A 15,605-nucleotide genomic window follows, 5' to 3' on the forward strand; every position below is an offset into this window, starting at 1 on the left:
GGGTACACAAGTGGGCATTCCGCTCCAAAAGCCCATATCAATGATGTTTCGTTGAATGGTTCGCACGCTGACACTTGTTGATGCATTGAAATCTGCAGCAATTTGTGGAAGGGTTGCACGTCTGTCACGTTTAATGATTTTCGTCAGTCGTCGTTGGTCCCGTTCTTGCATGATCTTTTTCCGGCCGCAGCAATGTCGTAGATTTAATTTTTTACTGGATTCCCGATATTCACGGTACACTCGTGAAATGGTCGTACGTGAAAATCCAAATTTCATTGCTACCTCGGAGATGCTATGTCCCATCTCTCGTGCGCCAACTATAACACCACGTTCAAACTCACTTAAATCTCGATAACCTGCCATTGTAGCAGCAGTAACTGATCTAACAACTATGCCAGACACTTGTTGTGTTATATAGGCGTTACTGACCGCAACGCCGTACTCTGATTGGTTCCATATCTCTTTATTTGCATACTCATGCCTGTACCAGTTTTTTTGGCTATTCAGTTTATATATAATATGTGTGCGCTACATGTTCATGAATAATTAAAACATACATATAGTAGCAAGAAAGGGCAAATTGATTATATTTATATTTGTGAAAAAGGGAAGTTTTATTTTGTTATTTTCCTGCAAAAAGTAACTAAAGTAAATACAAAAAATATCCCCATTCTCAGATACAGAGCTGTTCAAAATGGGTATTCAAACTAATTATTCACAATAGCTTGAAATTGAATATAGTAAAGAGAAAGTAATGTAAAATTCAAATGATGAGAAAAACCTTGGATCCTTGGCATGTTTGTACATGACAAATTAGCTAACCTGGTACTTTTTACAGTACCATCAGTAGATAATGGGTTAAGCAAAGATGAACTTGAATCAGGATTTATTCACTATTTTGCAACTGCAGAAAGTATGCCATGAGAGGTAATTCTTTTAAAACTACCCAAATACACCCAGAAAAATAGGACTTTCTGGAAAGACGAATGTTATAGTAACTCTGCAGAAAACATTGGTGCTGTTATGTGGTGAAAGGAATGTGCATTGGAATGAGTTTGACAGAAGCTGCATTTTGAAATTGCTGCAAGAGCTTTCAAAACCTAATACATACAGCATAAAGGAATTGTCAATAAAAAGAAAGTAAAAATAGAAGTTATAGGAGCCCACATTACTAAACTTTTAAAGTAAGAAAATTAAAACATTTATGAATTGAATAACTTGCAAAAGAAATATGAGTGATAAAAAAATTTTGAGTGTATGTTCATTGAGAGTCTATTGAAGAAAATGACACACACACAGTTCTCTACCTTCTTTAGAATGAAAGTTATCATAAGACAGCTCTTTGTCTATCAACTTTGGTTTTATTTTTTGCTTTGAACTTATTTCTGAAAATTTATTTAATTTTAAAAGAAATTTTTTAATCTTTAAAGGTTTCTAAAATCTTTATAACAAAAACCTTTTTTTTAAAACCTCTCACCACCTGACAGAGGATATTCTCAAACTAAAACTTGTCATTATGAGGTGATTATGCCAAAAAAAATTTTTCTAAATGTTTCAGGTTAAATGTTTCATAATATAAATAAGCAAATTTTTTCATTATTTGTAAGAAAAAAAATAACTCTCTTGATTATATATTCTCCAATTTTTACACCCATTAGAATAATCTCTGAATATTCTCATTCTCCGAGAATATTCTCACGTCACATCTCTAGTCTTTTCTCTAGCAGAATTTTAAAAATGATATTTTGATGTACTTATTTTTTCAAGGTGAGCACATCAAAAATTGGAGACCTCGATATTTTTTCTTATTAGACAATGGAGCTCTCATTGGATTCAAAAGCAAGCCAGAACATAGCTTTGATGATCCATTGAACAATTTCACTGTGAAAGGTAATTTTCATTAATTTTAGTCAATAAAAATAAAATCTGAATGATTTTTATATTAATATATTTCCAAAAGATAAAACGTATTGAGGATAAAATAGTTATATATATATATATATATATATATATAGAGAGAGAGAGAGAGAGAGCAACACTCTGATTCGTAATTATTTTTTGTAATTTATTGCTGAAAAAAGCAATGCTCAGTTTTTTATGTAACTTTTAGAGCTTCCGCACACGAAGCAATTATTCGGCGAGCGAGTCAAGAGTGATCATGGAAAATTTCCAACAATATGGGCGATTACACGATTCATATGATTGGCATCTGCCAATGGGCCGATTTTTTTTTTTGCAAAAGCAAATTCTCTAATTTTTCGCCTTTGTACCCGTGCTCTTCCTACTATCCCACCACTTCTTCCATCCATTCCCTGCCTTGCGATATTGTTCTTCGTTATTCTGTGCACTACATAAAAGTATTAATTTTTTCACATATTCTATTTAGCATTAAAATATGGAAAGTTCCAGTGACGAGGAGGCTATCGTCATGTTTTATTTCTACAAAAAAAAGGAAAAAAAAAAGGAGAAAGCATTGGTTTCATCCCTACATTGAAAGGAACCTGTATATAGCAGGCTGTTTGTGGTGGCGAGAGAGTTGCAAAGAAGTAATACAAAATTTATGGCATTTTTATAGAATGTCCAAAGAGACATACAATGAGCTGGTAGCAATTATTTCACCAGCTATAAGAAAACAAAATACTAACATGCGAGAATGTGTTAGTCCAGAAGAAAGACTTCTAATCACATTGAGGTAAGTTTTTTTTTTCCTCATATTACTTCATGTATCAAAATTTGAACAATGAAAAAAAATGACAATTTATTTAAACATGAATTTATTTATTTAAAAAATGATATAAAAAAACCTAGACATATAAAAAGTCAATACAATATTTCGCCAAGGGGCATATTTATTTATACGATGGGGATAAATTAAAAGGCTGGTGGTGGGAAATTAAAATAAATCATATATTACACAAGTGGGGAAAAAATAGATACATGATAAGTCAATAAAATTCTCAAATCCATATAAAATTTCTCCAAGGAGCAGCTAGATGCCCGCATTGGGATATTGTGAAAAAAAAATTCACAATCTAATATTACAAAATGCAAAACATGTATGGGTGAGTAGCCTAAAATTAGACAAAAACTTATCGAATGAATGACATATAAAGGGCTAAACATGCCTGAAATGCATTGTTTTGTAACCAAAGTAAACATTCCAAAAGCAGTTGTTGAGGTCCACGAACCACATTGTACCCAACCGCTCCAACATTTCTTTTGCTCAGCATCGCCAAACTTTTTACAGTAGCCTATCATTCAAGTCTGGCCCTGTTTGGTGGCGATTGGTGTAAAATTGTAGATTTGTTTAGAAAACGTACACACACACACAGCAGATAGAAAAACCAATAATATACAGATCATACTAATTTCTAGCAGGGTAAGCCAATTTAAATTAGCTTCATTTTAATCGTGGATAAAATAACAATAGTGAATTCATATTACCTATTGATTTTCATTTAAACATTGCATTTAAATCGCAACATTCAAATACCAATAACCTAGTAATGTGGTTGTCATATAAGAAAAATTTCTTGATAAAAGAAATTTAGAAGAATTGGTAAATATCATACTGGAACCTTATCCCTAGATACAGTGCAGAAGTTATACAATTATATTAAGTGGTATATAGCATCCACACCACTTCTGGCTCCAATGCTAATATGTGTAAAAACAATGGAACCAAGAAATGTTGAAATATGCCTGAGCAATGTTTTGAAACTTCATGGACATGGCCAATGCACAGGTAATTTTGAAAATTAATGGTGATAATGCTGTACAAACTTTAGTTGACTGAAACAGGGTTTAGAGGTTTCTCCCCATTGAATTTAGTATATGCAAAACTTGAGAATAATAAAACGTCAAGTTATCAGGGTAGTCACTTATCAAGGTCTTACTGTATTTATTTTTAAATGTATTAATATAATAAAAGGGCTAGAATTTCTAAAAATATTTCGGGAAAATGTAACAAGGAAATTGTTAGGTATTTTGTTCACAGTGCTTAGATTTTTTTAGGGTATAAATGAATTTTTTTTCAGAAATATTCTCGGGTCATAAAAACCCTATTATAATGACCATAATACAACAAATGTAATAATTATAATCACATGAAGCTTATTTTTTTTATATAAGCAGAACCTAATTAATTTATTAAATCATTAAAAAATTAAATCACATTTTTAAATTTTTAGCAAAAATTTTGCATACCTGCCCCCCCCCCCTTGGAATTTTTCACGAACCCCCATCAAAAGCAAAGTCTACTGTATTATGCCAAGAAATTAATAAAAATTCATCCCGTGCTGGCTGAATGTCGTGAAATGTCCAGTTTTCGTTATGTTCATATATGTAAAAAATCAGAAAAGAGCTACACTGGGATGAATCACGTATTGTTTATTGTATGAAAAATTTCTACATATCTAATAAATTTATTTCCTTGCCTATTTCACTGCAGGTTTTTTCAATGGCATCTTTCCTGGAGTAACTAGGCATTGTATAGTTATAAAGCTCCAGATGTTTTTTGACCAAACGAACAAATTTCAAGTTGAATGCTTCTATTTCCTTCTGCCGATTCGAGTGATTTGATTATGATCACACTTCTTTTCACGTCACTTGAAACACCAATCACTCACTTGGTAATCGTGATGTGTAAAAATCGCCAAGCAATCTCACCATTGGTCACCTCCAAATCATTTAGTTGGGAAGTGAGGGAGAGGGAAAGAAGAATTGTGTGTGTGTAGCTCGCTCGCCCAAGAAATTGCGCCGTGTGCGGAGGCTCTTAGTAATTTAATAGTCCTTTACACCATAAAAATAATTTTCAGGCTGCCAGCTTATGAAAACAGACAGACCTAAACCATATACATTCATCATTCGGGGATTGCAATGGACAACTGTGATAGAAAGAACATTTCATGTTGAAACTGAAAAAGAAAGGTAATTTGTATTTTCTTCCCTTTAATTTTTTAAATTATTTTTGTTGATTCTGTAATTGGTATTGATATGTTGTATAGTTACTAAAGAAGTTGTTTATTTTTTTGTAATATGTGCATTTCCAAAATTTAAAGGATTAATCAAAGTTGTGTGTACCAGTTATAGCTAGCCAGGAAATTACACTTAGCATGCTGGTAACAATTTTCATTCATCACGAAGAAATAAATCAATGATAGGCCTTGCAAATTTCTTCTGGTAGTGTGCAGGGTTGCATAATAGTCATGAAGTATGCAGGGCAGATGAGCGCAGTAGATGCATGAAGTATAAATTTTGAATAGATGGAAATTAGGGAAATAGATGGAGATTTGGGAATACATGGGATAGCAGCAGGAATTCGATTTTTAGATTTTTATATAGTGTCCCCATGATATCATATTGATGGTTTTGCGTGTTGAACTATTGGAAAGTTGGAAGAAGTCATCAGAAGAATCAATGTTGTGATGAAATTTGGAACTGTGTATAACTCCTGACTTTGGGCAGCATTTCAAAAAAGGAATCTGAAGTTATTCCCAAAACACAGTGAGAGGTCCCCCTACATTTTATGACTACTCTGGATGACTGATATTTAGCATTAAGTACAGAATGCAAGCAACATCAAGTGGCTGATCACCAGCTGGCAAGTTACTCCAATCCAGTACGGAAATGAGAATATCTTGTCAGTCTGTGCCTTTACATTTGCAACACTTAAATTTTGCAATTAGTTTTGTCAAATTCATTGAAGTTAAAGTAAGAATAAATGTGTGTGTGAGCTTATGTAATATTCTCCAATGAAAGTCTGTTCAATTGGCAACCTTATCCTGATTATAGACATCATAGATGTGAGCATAGCATATCTACAAGAATGCTCTGGAAAGGAATCAATATTATGCTTCTGGGATGATGGTCTTGGGCGATGTCACAATTAATAGTCTCACAGAGCTACAGCCTACAGGTGTTCTAAACTGAAACTGGTAGAAAACTGGTATTGTACAGAAGGCATTGAAGTTCAAGTTCATTTATTCTATGCTGCTGTTGACAATTTTCCACCTAAGATTTAAAATTTTATATATATGTACGGGGTGATTATAAAAAAAAACTATCCCGACATATGGGGCCCCTAACTATCATACCATTCACAGAAACTGAATGAAATTTTGGCATAAGGTATTTTGAGGTATGCGCTCAAGAATGATATGGAAAACAACAGTGTCACTCTAACAGTTACGGTTACAGTGAGAAAATTTCGAAAATATCAAATGGCAACACCAAGTTTTTTGTATTGGAATGCGATCTCCATACTCAAAAACACTAAATAGCATTGGAATGGCACCTGTAGCACGAAAATCCCCGGAGCTAGGCAAGGAAAAAGTAAAAAGGACTTTGCCGTGCACCAGAGCATTAATGTTCGTTTCATTCGTTATACCTTTTCTTCAGCTGAGATCCCAGCCTGATTAGTCCTCCACAAGGTGATGTGGAAAATTTGTGAAACACAATAAAATGCTTTATTTTATGCTGCTTCTCTGTCCTTATTGGTTGTCCTCACTTTTAGCCTATCTACCCCCGGTGATTTTCATGCTACAGTTGCCGTTCGAACGCTATTTAGTGTTTTTCAGTATGGAGATCACATTCCAATACAAAAAACTTGGTGTTGCCATTTGATATTTTCGAAATTTTCTCACTGTAACCGTAACTGTTAGAGTGACACTGTTGTTTTCCATATCATTCTTGAGCGCATACATCAAAATACCTTATGCCAAAATTTCATTCAGTTTCTGTGAATGGTATGATAGTTAGGGGCCCCATATGTCGGGATAGTTTTTTTTATAATCACCCCGTACATACTTAACCATCCGATATGATTCGAATCAAGGACTCGTCCCACGTTAGTCACCTAGAGGGCGTTGAACTTTGTTCTCCTTGGAGTATAAAACAGGTAAGCAGAGCTTGCTGGAGTGTATTTAATCGTTTGCAAAGGAAATGCTGAGGTAGACATGCCGTTACGCCGCCGTCAAAGACCATATGAGCAGTTGTCAAAATTCGATAGGGGAAGAATCATCGGGATGATGGAAGCTGGGTGGTCAGCTCGGCAAGTAGCTCGTCAACTAGGCCGTTCTGATTTTACTGTGAGGAGGTGTTGGGACCAGTGGACAGAAGAGACGTCATTTACACGGCAACCAGGTTCAGGACGCCCTCGACAGACCAGTCGTCGAGAAGACCGTCACATCATCCGAAACGCACGCGTAGAGCCAACTGCCTCATTGGCCGCTATCCAGACACAGGCAGCAGCTTCACTACAGGTCCCTGTGTCTTCCCGAACCATCGCAAGGTGCCTGGCTGAAGGACATCTGGTATCGCGGCGCCCATTACGTGTGCTGCCAATGACACCCACCCACCAACGCCTCTGTTTGGAGTGGTGTCGAGCACGACGGGATTGGACTGCAACGGAATGGAACCAGGTCGTCTTCAGCGACGAATCGAGATTTAACTTGAGCAGTGATGACAATCGTGTTCATGTGTGGAGACCCTGTGGTGAACGCTTCAATCCTGCGTTCGCTTTACAGCGACACACCGCTCCCACAGCTGGTGTCATGGTATGGGGTGCCATTGCTTACGATACACGGTCACCCCTAATATTGATCCATGGCACAATGACAGCCCAGCAGTACGTCCATAACATCCTTCATCCACATGTGTTGCCACTCATGGCAGGGCTCCCAGGAGCCATTTTTCAACAGGACAATGCTAGGCCACACACAGCAAGGATGTCACAAGACTGCCTCCGCCACATTACCACCCTTCCTTCGCCTGCTCTATCCCCAGATTTGTCATCAATCGAGCATATCTGGGATCATTTGGGACGGCAAGTTGGACACCCTACGAGGTTGGTCGAACTAGAGGCGCATTTCAGCAACTGTGGAACGAGATGTCTCAGGACATCATACGAAACTTGTATGCCTCAATGCCCGCTCGTATCGCATCGTGCATTCCCGCTAGAGGGGGTCCAACAGAGTACTAAAACTTCTGTTCATCTGTACTTTTTTCTGCAATAAATTATCCTTTTTCTTGGATTTTCTAATCACTTACTTATATCAACGTAGTACTTACATGTGTAAAATTTCATTTCATTTTGATGACTTCTTCTAGGTGCGCAAATTTTTATGGCAATGAGTGTGTGTGTATATATATATAAAATTTTATTTTTTTATTTTTTTTTATTTTTACCAAAAAATAAAAATATGAAGTTGAGGTGACTTTGCAATATTTTCAAAAGAGCATAGTGTGCTACATGCATGTTTGACCAAAGTAAATCACTGTAGGGAACAGGTGCAGATCCAGAGAAGGGTGATTGCCCCACCCAAGAGCAGAATAATATATGGAAAAATTGGTATCTCCTGTAAAATATGGTAGGATCCAATGAACCTACACAATAAATTTCCCCTGCCGACACAATACCTTGGATGCACACCTGGTAAAGAAAGTTAATGCCAGAACTGCTTTCTATTTGAAAATGAGAAGTTTTCATTTTGAACAATGAAAATTTCTTTTTGCAACTTTCTTCATCTTGTTCAAGTGTATAACAGAAACCCATTCTGATTTTTTTTTATTGTAAGCACCTAATACAAATAAATTTTATAAAATACTGATAAAACTTTTATAACTTGGTATATAAACTAAAATATACATAATTTATTTTCGAAGAGCTGAATGGATGGAAGCAATTCAGTTGGTTGCAGATAAGTTGCAAGAAGATGAGCAAGACCAAGATGTAGAGATGACTGAAGAGGATGATTGGAAATTCAAGTTTACTACTAAGTTGTCATCCTCCAAAGGAAAAAGAATCGTATGTCATTTTACATTTTTCCTGAACTCTGTTATTTTTTATGAAATTTCTTTTGTAAATCAAATCAATGTTCATGTGTAAAAAAAAAATAGTGCAGGGCTAATATTTATCAACTTCAAGAGGTATACTAACACTTCTGTGCCCAAAGACGCTCCTATGTACAAGATGACATTGTTCATATGGTTTCTTACTTGCTGATATAATTTTGATATATCTTCTCCAAAAATCGCTGCCAACATCATCCCATGTCTCCTTTATGATTGTATGGAAGTCCAATGTCTCAAAACTTTTGAAATTGTTTTCAAGTTTCTGATTTTGTGACAATTTTGTGTATCCATCAATTTAAGCTGAGTCAAAACTGGCTATTAAAAAAAAAATTTTTTTGATTGATTTGTGTTTATTGTGTGTGAAAATACCCATTTAAAAAGAATTTTTTTTTAATTGATTGATTAACCCTCAACGTGCTCCCATTATCCAAGGATGATGAGCGTATTTGTTCTCCATCATCTGAGATGATCCAAATTTTTTTTCAAAGAAATTTTTTAATATGAAGTTCTTAAAGTGACTTATAGATGGCATACACAAAAATATTGTTTCTTTTTTATTACTTCTCTTTAACAAGTTTGCTTGTACTATATGGGATGATTGTACATTATTTGAGTAGTGGTAGAGTGCTTGCACCCAATCACTATTTTGTTGGTGATTGTGGGTTCAAACCCAGATTCTCTGCATCACACCTTTTTTTTTTCAATTATATTATGCCAGCAGTTCTCAACTGGTGCTCTGTAGAGCCCTTGGGTGCTCTCCATGTGCACTTCCCAAGGGTTCTGCAGCCACTTGAAGAAAATAAAATAAATCAGTAAATTTGATAGAGAGGAGCCTATGATGGCTTTGCCATCAAAATTAATAATAATAACGACTCTGGGAGTCGATAAAAGTTGAGAACTGCTGTATTATATAATGAAACCTGTACAAAATGAAATGTCAAACGACTTAAATAATATTCCATTTTAGGCAGGTTTCCATTTTATAAAGGTGCACATACATACAAATACAAGCAAATACAATACATAAAAGTATTAATCACAATGAAGGAACTATTTTTGATTCCAACGAAGACTGGTTTCTGTCTCGTACAGTGTCCATCTCCTAGATAGATATCACTGTGCAGAGATACCTCTGCTAACAAAGTTTTTGGCTAACGAAGGTGATTCCAGAACAAATGATCTTTGTTATCGGAGGTATCACTGTATTTGCAACATATGAGTTTGAGTGACATCTTTCACAAAAGACAACCGAGAAAAATAAAAAATAAATTACGCAGCCATTTTGAGAGCAGCTTCAGCTTTTCTCTGACTATTCTTGTATCCTAGGGGTAAATTAATTAATTGGGGTCAGAAACAATCAGACCCGCTTATAAGGAACTCTGAAAATATACAGCTAAAATATTCATTATATGTGAACTTTGTTATATCCGTACTGGTTTGATAAGCAATATAAAAGTCATAGGAAATGAAAGAAATTAGTTATATGTGAAAATTCATAATATCCGTGTTATAAGCGAGTCCGACTATACATACAGTGATACCTCAGTTTTCATCGATAATCCATTAAAAAACAATTGCTGAGATAGTTATAAACACGCAAACCGAGATAGTTATTTCCATATGAATCAATGTAAATCCAATTAATTTGTTCTAGACATTCCAAAAACACATTTTATAGAGAATAAATATAGTGTTTAATATTAAAAAATCAATAAGAAATTAATATAAAATGAATATAAAAGACACGTGTATAGAATATATAAATGAACATTTAGCTCTGCATTTACATTCTTATACCTTTCTGAAGACTTCTTGGCTTATAGAAGACAGGGAGAAGGGGTGCAGATATTGTTTGGAAGGGAAATTCCCCTCCCATAAGGACCTAAGGTATCACAGCCCTATCTGGGATCACTTTCCTTCTCGGTCTTTTGGCACTAGGACCAGCTTCAGAGTCAGTGGACCCATGACACACGAGGTCTGTCTGTTTCTGCCGCCTATTTCAGATTTGTCTAAAATGGGGCAAAACATTGTCATTAAACAAGTTGCAGCCTGCTTCTTTGAAGGGCTGCTGGAAACTTTCTTAGTCCCATGGCATTGTTTCGCTAGATGCGCAGGGTGATGTTCAGACAACGAGAAACAATGGCACACTGAACAGGAAAATGAAAATTAGCAACAAAGTCACGCGAGCATGCCGACAAAATCTGAGGCAACTGGCGAAAACCAAGACACATTTTTTATGAAAAAAATCAACTGATGTCGACGAAAACTGAGGAATAACTGTATTTTTATATACATTTTGGTTTATTATTGTTTTTAAAAGTTCAGTTAATGCGAAATAGTTTATTTTGTTCCTTTTGGTTTCCCATTAATGAAGTTTGACTGTGGTACAGGAACAAAGACACCATTGAGAATAATAAAATTTGATGAGCTTTTGCATGTTAGTGAAATATGTTATGAATCTTCTATATTAAAATTGCATTAATTTTTGCTGGGTTTTTTTTTCAGACTTTAGACAATTTTGAGTTTTTGAAAGTTTTGGGAAAAGGCACATTTGGAAAGGTGATTTTATGCAGGGAAAAAGGAACAGGACAATTGTATGCTATCAAAGTGCTGAAAAAAGAAGTTATTATAGCAAAGGTAGAAAAATAAGATTTTTTTGTTAAAATTCATTATTATATTCCCTCAGTCACATATTATACGTTGAACAAACATCAGTATTTTTTAGTGCGGACTGTATACTGCTGTGCATTATCTGCAGTTTTTTTTTCTCTTGTTAAAAGTTTGAGTAAAAATAAATATTAAAAAAAAATTCATTGCAAATTTTCAACATTTTACAGATGCAGATAGAAAAGCATTTTTCTTAAAAAAACTATGATCAACTATTACTTACTATTATGTTATTGGCAAATGAAATTATAAATTAAGATCTGTGGGTTATACACTAAAAAATTGTGGTACATTGTTTTTTTTTTCAAATTTAGAGCACAATCTCTCAACCAGTTTAGCTTACTTGGTTTATTGGTTTAGTTTCAAACTATGAACTTTATTCGTGTCTGTCCCTGTGGTCTTTATTTCAAATCCACCTCTGCGGAGTTATTTTTTTCATCTCCCAACTCCACACTTAGATTTAAGTTTTCCTTGTGGACTTTTTAAGGTGTTACACAGGTTAAGTATTTTAATCTATCTATATATTGTCACATCAAGGACATTCAGGAAAGGTTCAGTGGAATTGTTTGGATACATTTTTTAAAACATTATCTTAATCCTCTCACCACCTTAAAAGTCTTTTTGTTTTAACAATTACAAGCCCAGATATTTTCTGTGCTGAGATGGCAAAATGTTCTGTCACTTTTTAAAATTTCATGATAGAAAATTTGTGAACAATATTTTGCCAAAATGTGATAACTGTGGCTTTTTGACTCATTTGCTTCCATTGTTTCCTCATGAACTGAGAGAGTAAGATGAAATTTTCCCACCTTCCAAAATTTTGACGAACGAGAATGTGAACAACCCAAATTTTTTAGAAAAGTGACTTTTGACATTTTGCCATCTGAGCACAGTTTTGTGAGGCTGATTCCTCAATGGAACACTTTTTGCTATGCTCTTTAATTTGCACCTGCTGAAAATCAGAAGAAAGCCTATGTCATAAAAAAGGTAACATTATTTTTATTTTTTTAAGGGGGGGGGGGAGTTTAGTGATTTCTGCTATGCAGTTTAATAGGTTAATTTTTTCACATTTTTATAGCATTCAATTTTTAATAGATTTATTATTTAATTATATTTTATGAATCAGCAAAGAGTATTGTAAGATCCTTTACTTATATATATATATTATCATGCTTATATATACAGGGTGTTTCAAAAAGAATTATCCGATTTAAAAAAATTATAACTATTCAGCTTTTAATTTGTTTTGATTGAATAATGTACAGGTAGAAAGAGGGAAATCTTGAGTTTCACGTAGTTGCTGACAGGTAGTGCTAATACTCTTCCTTCGGCTGCCACTTCAGTGTTTGTCAAGATGATGACTGCACAACAGAAATTGTTTTGTGTTCTAAGCTTCGCAAAGTGTGATGCCGTAACAATTATTCATCATGCTTTTCGTTGACAATACCCTGGTGTTGAACTTCCTACTGCTCAAGAGCATTAGGCGATGGTATAAACAATTCCAAGACACAGGTTGTCTGTCTAAAGGAAAGTCTCCTGGCCGCCCCCACATGTCAGATGAAAATGTGGAGTGCATCCGACAGTTTCACATGTAGTCTTCAGAAATCCACTCGCAGTGGATGCAAAAACGCTCACAAAAGTTAAGGACGAATTTGACTACCGTATAGACATATGCCATGCATCCCAAGGTGGAGATATTGAGCACCTTTAATTTGGTTTGTGAAAAAACTTCATGATTAGCCATGTAATACAGGGTGGACAAAAAGTCTGCAGAAACTTTAAAAATGAATAAAAACCGGGAAAATAACTGAAATAAAAAATGGTTTGCAGGGTTAGCATTGCTAGGTCACAGGAATTTTTTTAAGACAGGAAAAAAAATAACTCGAAACAGCTGATAGGTGACACTGGTATGAGAGACTTCAGTGGAAATATGCTAATGAGATGGTTATAAGAACTTGCTCTCCTAATCCACAATCAGTTCACCGTTGTAAGCCATGTATGTGGACCTGCTGCACGCTGCCATTGCTGGATTTGTGACTCTCCTGCAATGTGTTATCCCCTGTGGTGGTGGTCATGTGGAACACATACTGCTGTAGTAACCAATTTGGAGGCATTCTGTTCATTATTTGCATATCTTTTCTTTGACATGTGTACATCAGTGCCACCTATCGTCTGGTTTTTCTCATCTTAAAAAATTCCAGTGATCTAGCGATGCTAACCCTGTAAACCATTTTTTATTTTGGTTATTTTTCTGGTTTTTATGAATTTTTAGTTTCTACAGACTTTTTGCCCACCCTGTATAAAATTAATCTTAAGTTCAATATTTTTCGTAATATATGCATTTCAAATAGGGTGATTTTTTTTTTAACACCCTGTATGTTATTGATTTTGTTTTGCGCTGAGCTATATACGTTTCAAAAAATCATCTTCATCATGTATATATACACAGGGTGTCCTGTAAGTGCTAGCACAGCTTTTATCTCATCAACCATCTGTTGTAGAGGTATGATTCTAGTTTAAGAAATGCTCAATAGGTGTTCAAAAATTACCCTCTACCAGTTGTGAGAGTGAAAATACAGTGTGTAACAAAATAAAAATTAAAAATTTATACGGTCTGCCGTGCTCTAAATTCCAATTAGAAAGTTGTTGCCCTGTTTCTCTTGATGCCAACAAAAAAGAATTCCATGTTTCTAAGTGCAATATTCACAGAAATATTTGAATTCAAAAAACAGACACGAAATTCATGAAAGAACAGCGTTAAATGCGGAAAACCATTTTCTTGCATTTAACGCTGTTCTTACATGTGCAATATTGTGGCTTGAATGGAGGTGGTTTGATGAATATTAAACCTGCTCTGTATTTTTTGTCCATTGTAGCTCTATTTAGAAATGAATGAAATGAAAAATAAATTGAATTTTAAAGGAATTGTGCCAGATTGCAGAAATGTGCAGGCAGAAATTTTGAGTGTTTTGACACTGACATTGTAGCGATTCATTAAAGAAAACAAAAATAACGTGGCCTTTGTTCTGATATGGCATATGAGCCCGTTATCTTGTAAAGTTGAGATTACTTCTAGTGAAAAGCATTTGCAGTATTAGTGTAATGATTTCAATCGGTTTTGCATTACACACTTGATCATAAAGCACAGCTGTTAAAGTTCACAATAAAAATATTCTTAGTTCTTGGAACGAATTAATCAATTTTACATTCTATGAGGAAATAAACTATTTTTGTTTCTAAATAATTTTGTTTACGAACGGACATCCGGAACAAATTAGTAAGTTCATAAACTGAGGATCGACTGTACATAGAAGCATAAACATTACGCCTTCAATCACGTATATACGAAATGGGACGTCTGACAAACGTGGCTCCTATATCCTGATGTTTTACTTGTTTTTGCATCTGTGTGTAGAAGTATTGTGATAATATTTTTGTAATACATTGTTAGTTTGCAATTTTACTCTGTAATGACCACACCTAATGAGAGTTTTGAAAATGTCCTGGTTTTTGACAATGATTTCTGGGATTTGTCCCGGTTTTGCAAGCACCTCATCTGGTCACCCTTTGTATATGTATATACACAAAAAATAATTTTTAAAGAAAAAAAAAACACAAGTTGGAATTTATGTAAGAGTGAAATAGAACCTATGCAGTGGGTCATCATCAGAGGGAACTCCATGCATGGTTCAAAAAAGTAGGCGTTTATGATGGGTGGCTATGTCTGATTTCACTAAAAACACTAACCCATGTTCTCCTATGCCTGCCTTCTCAAAAACATGTTGGAGGAAAGAATAAAGTGGAATGAAAAATGAGGAAAAAATATTTTGAAGAAATACAATATTTGAAAATATACAAAACTTCAGGTTATAAGTAAAATGTAGCATGAGAAAAAATATTAAAAAATCAAAAATCTATGAAAAATATATACAAAATTACAGACCAAAAAGTAGTAAACAAATTCACCGAACATACCTTAAGAGAGATACAGTTGTGGTGTTTTAAATGTAGTGGAGATGTGTGCCATTGAAGAAGGCGGTGTGTGTGCTGTTGCCAGATGTAGCTTTGGAAAGGTTGAGAAGTGC

General features: G+C 34.7%; 1 protein-coding gene across 6 annotated transcripts in view; it reads left to right on the plus strand.

Moving 5' to 3' along the window:
- Positions 1-15,605, plus strand: part of LOC149072965 (RAC serine/threonine-protein kinase-like) — a 75,456-nt gene that overhangs the window by 24,795 nt on the left and 35,056 nt on the right. For all 6 annotated transcript variants that reach the window (XR_016194492.1, XM_089247051.1, XM_089247049.1 and 3 more), the window contains exons 3-6: positions 1,768-1,890; positions 4,818-4,929; positions 8,665-8,806; positions 11,359-11,490. Coding sequence is in view for 5 of the 6 variants with exons in the window: in XM_089247051.1 (XP_089103177.1) it covers positions 1,768-1,890; positions 4,818-4,929; positions 8,665-8,806; positions 11,359-11,490 (509 nt within the window). In the remaining variant the exon portion in view is untranslated. The remainder of the gene's footprint in view (positions 1-1,767; positions 1,891-4,817; positions 4,930-8,664; positions 8,807-11,358; positions 11,491-15,605) is intronic.

Source organism: Pholcus phalangioides, unplaced genomic scaffold (genome assembly GCF_987345545.1).
Source record: "Pholcus phalangioides strain wild (caught in Gottingen) unplaced genomic scaffold, Ppha-v1.0 ptg000017l_1, whole genome shotgun sequence".
Classification (NCBI taxonomy): Eukaryota; Metazoa; Arthropoda; class Arachnida; order Araneae; family Pholcidae; genus Pholcus; species Pholcus phalangioides.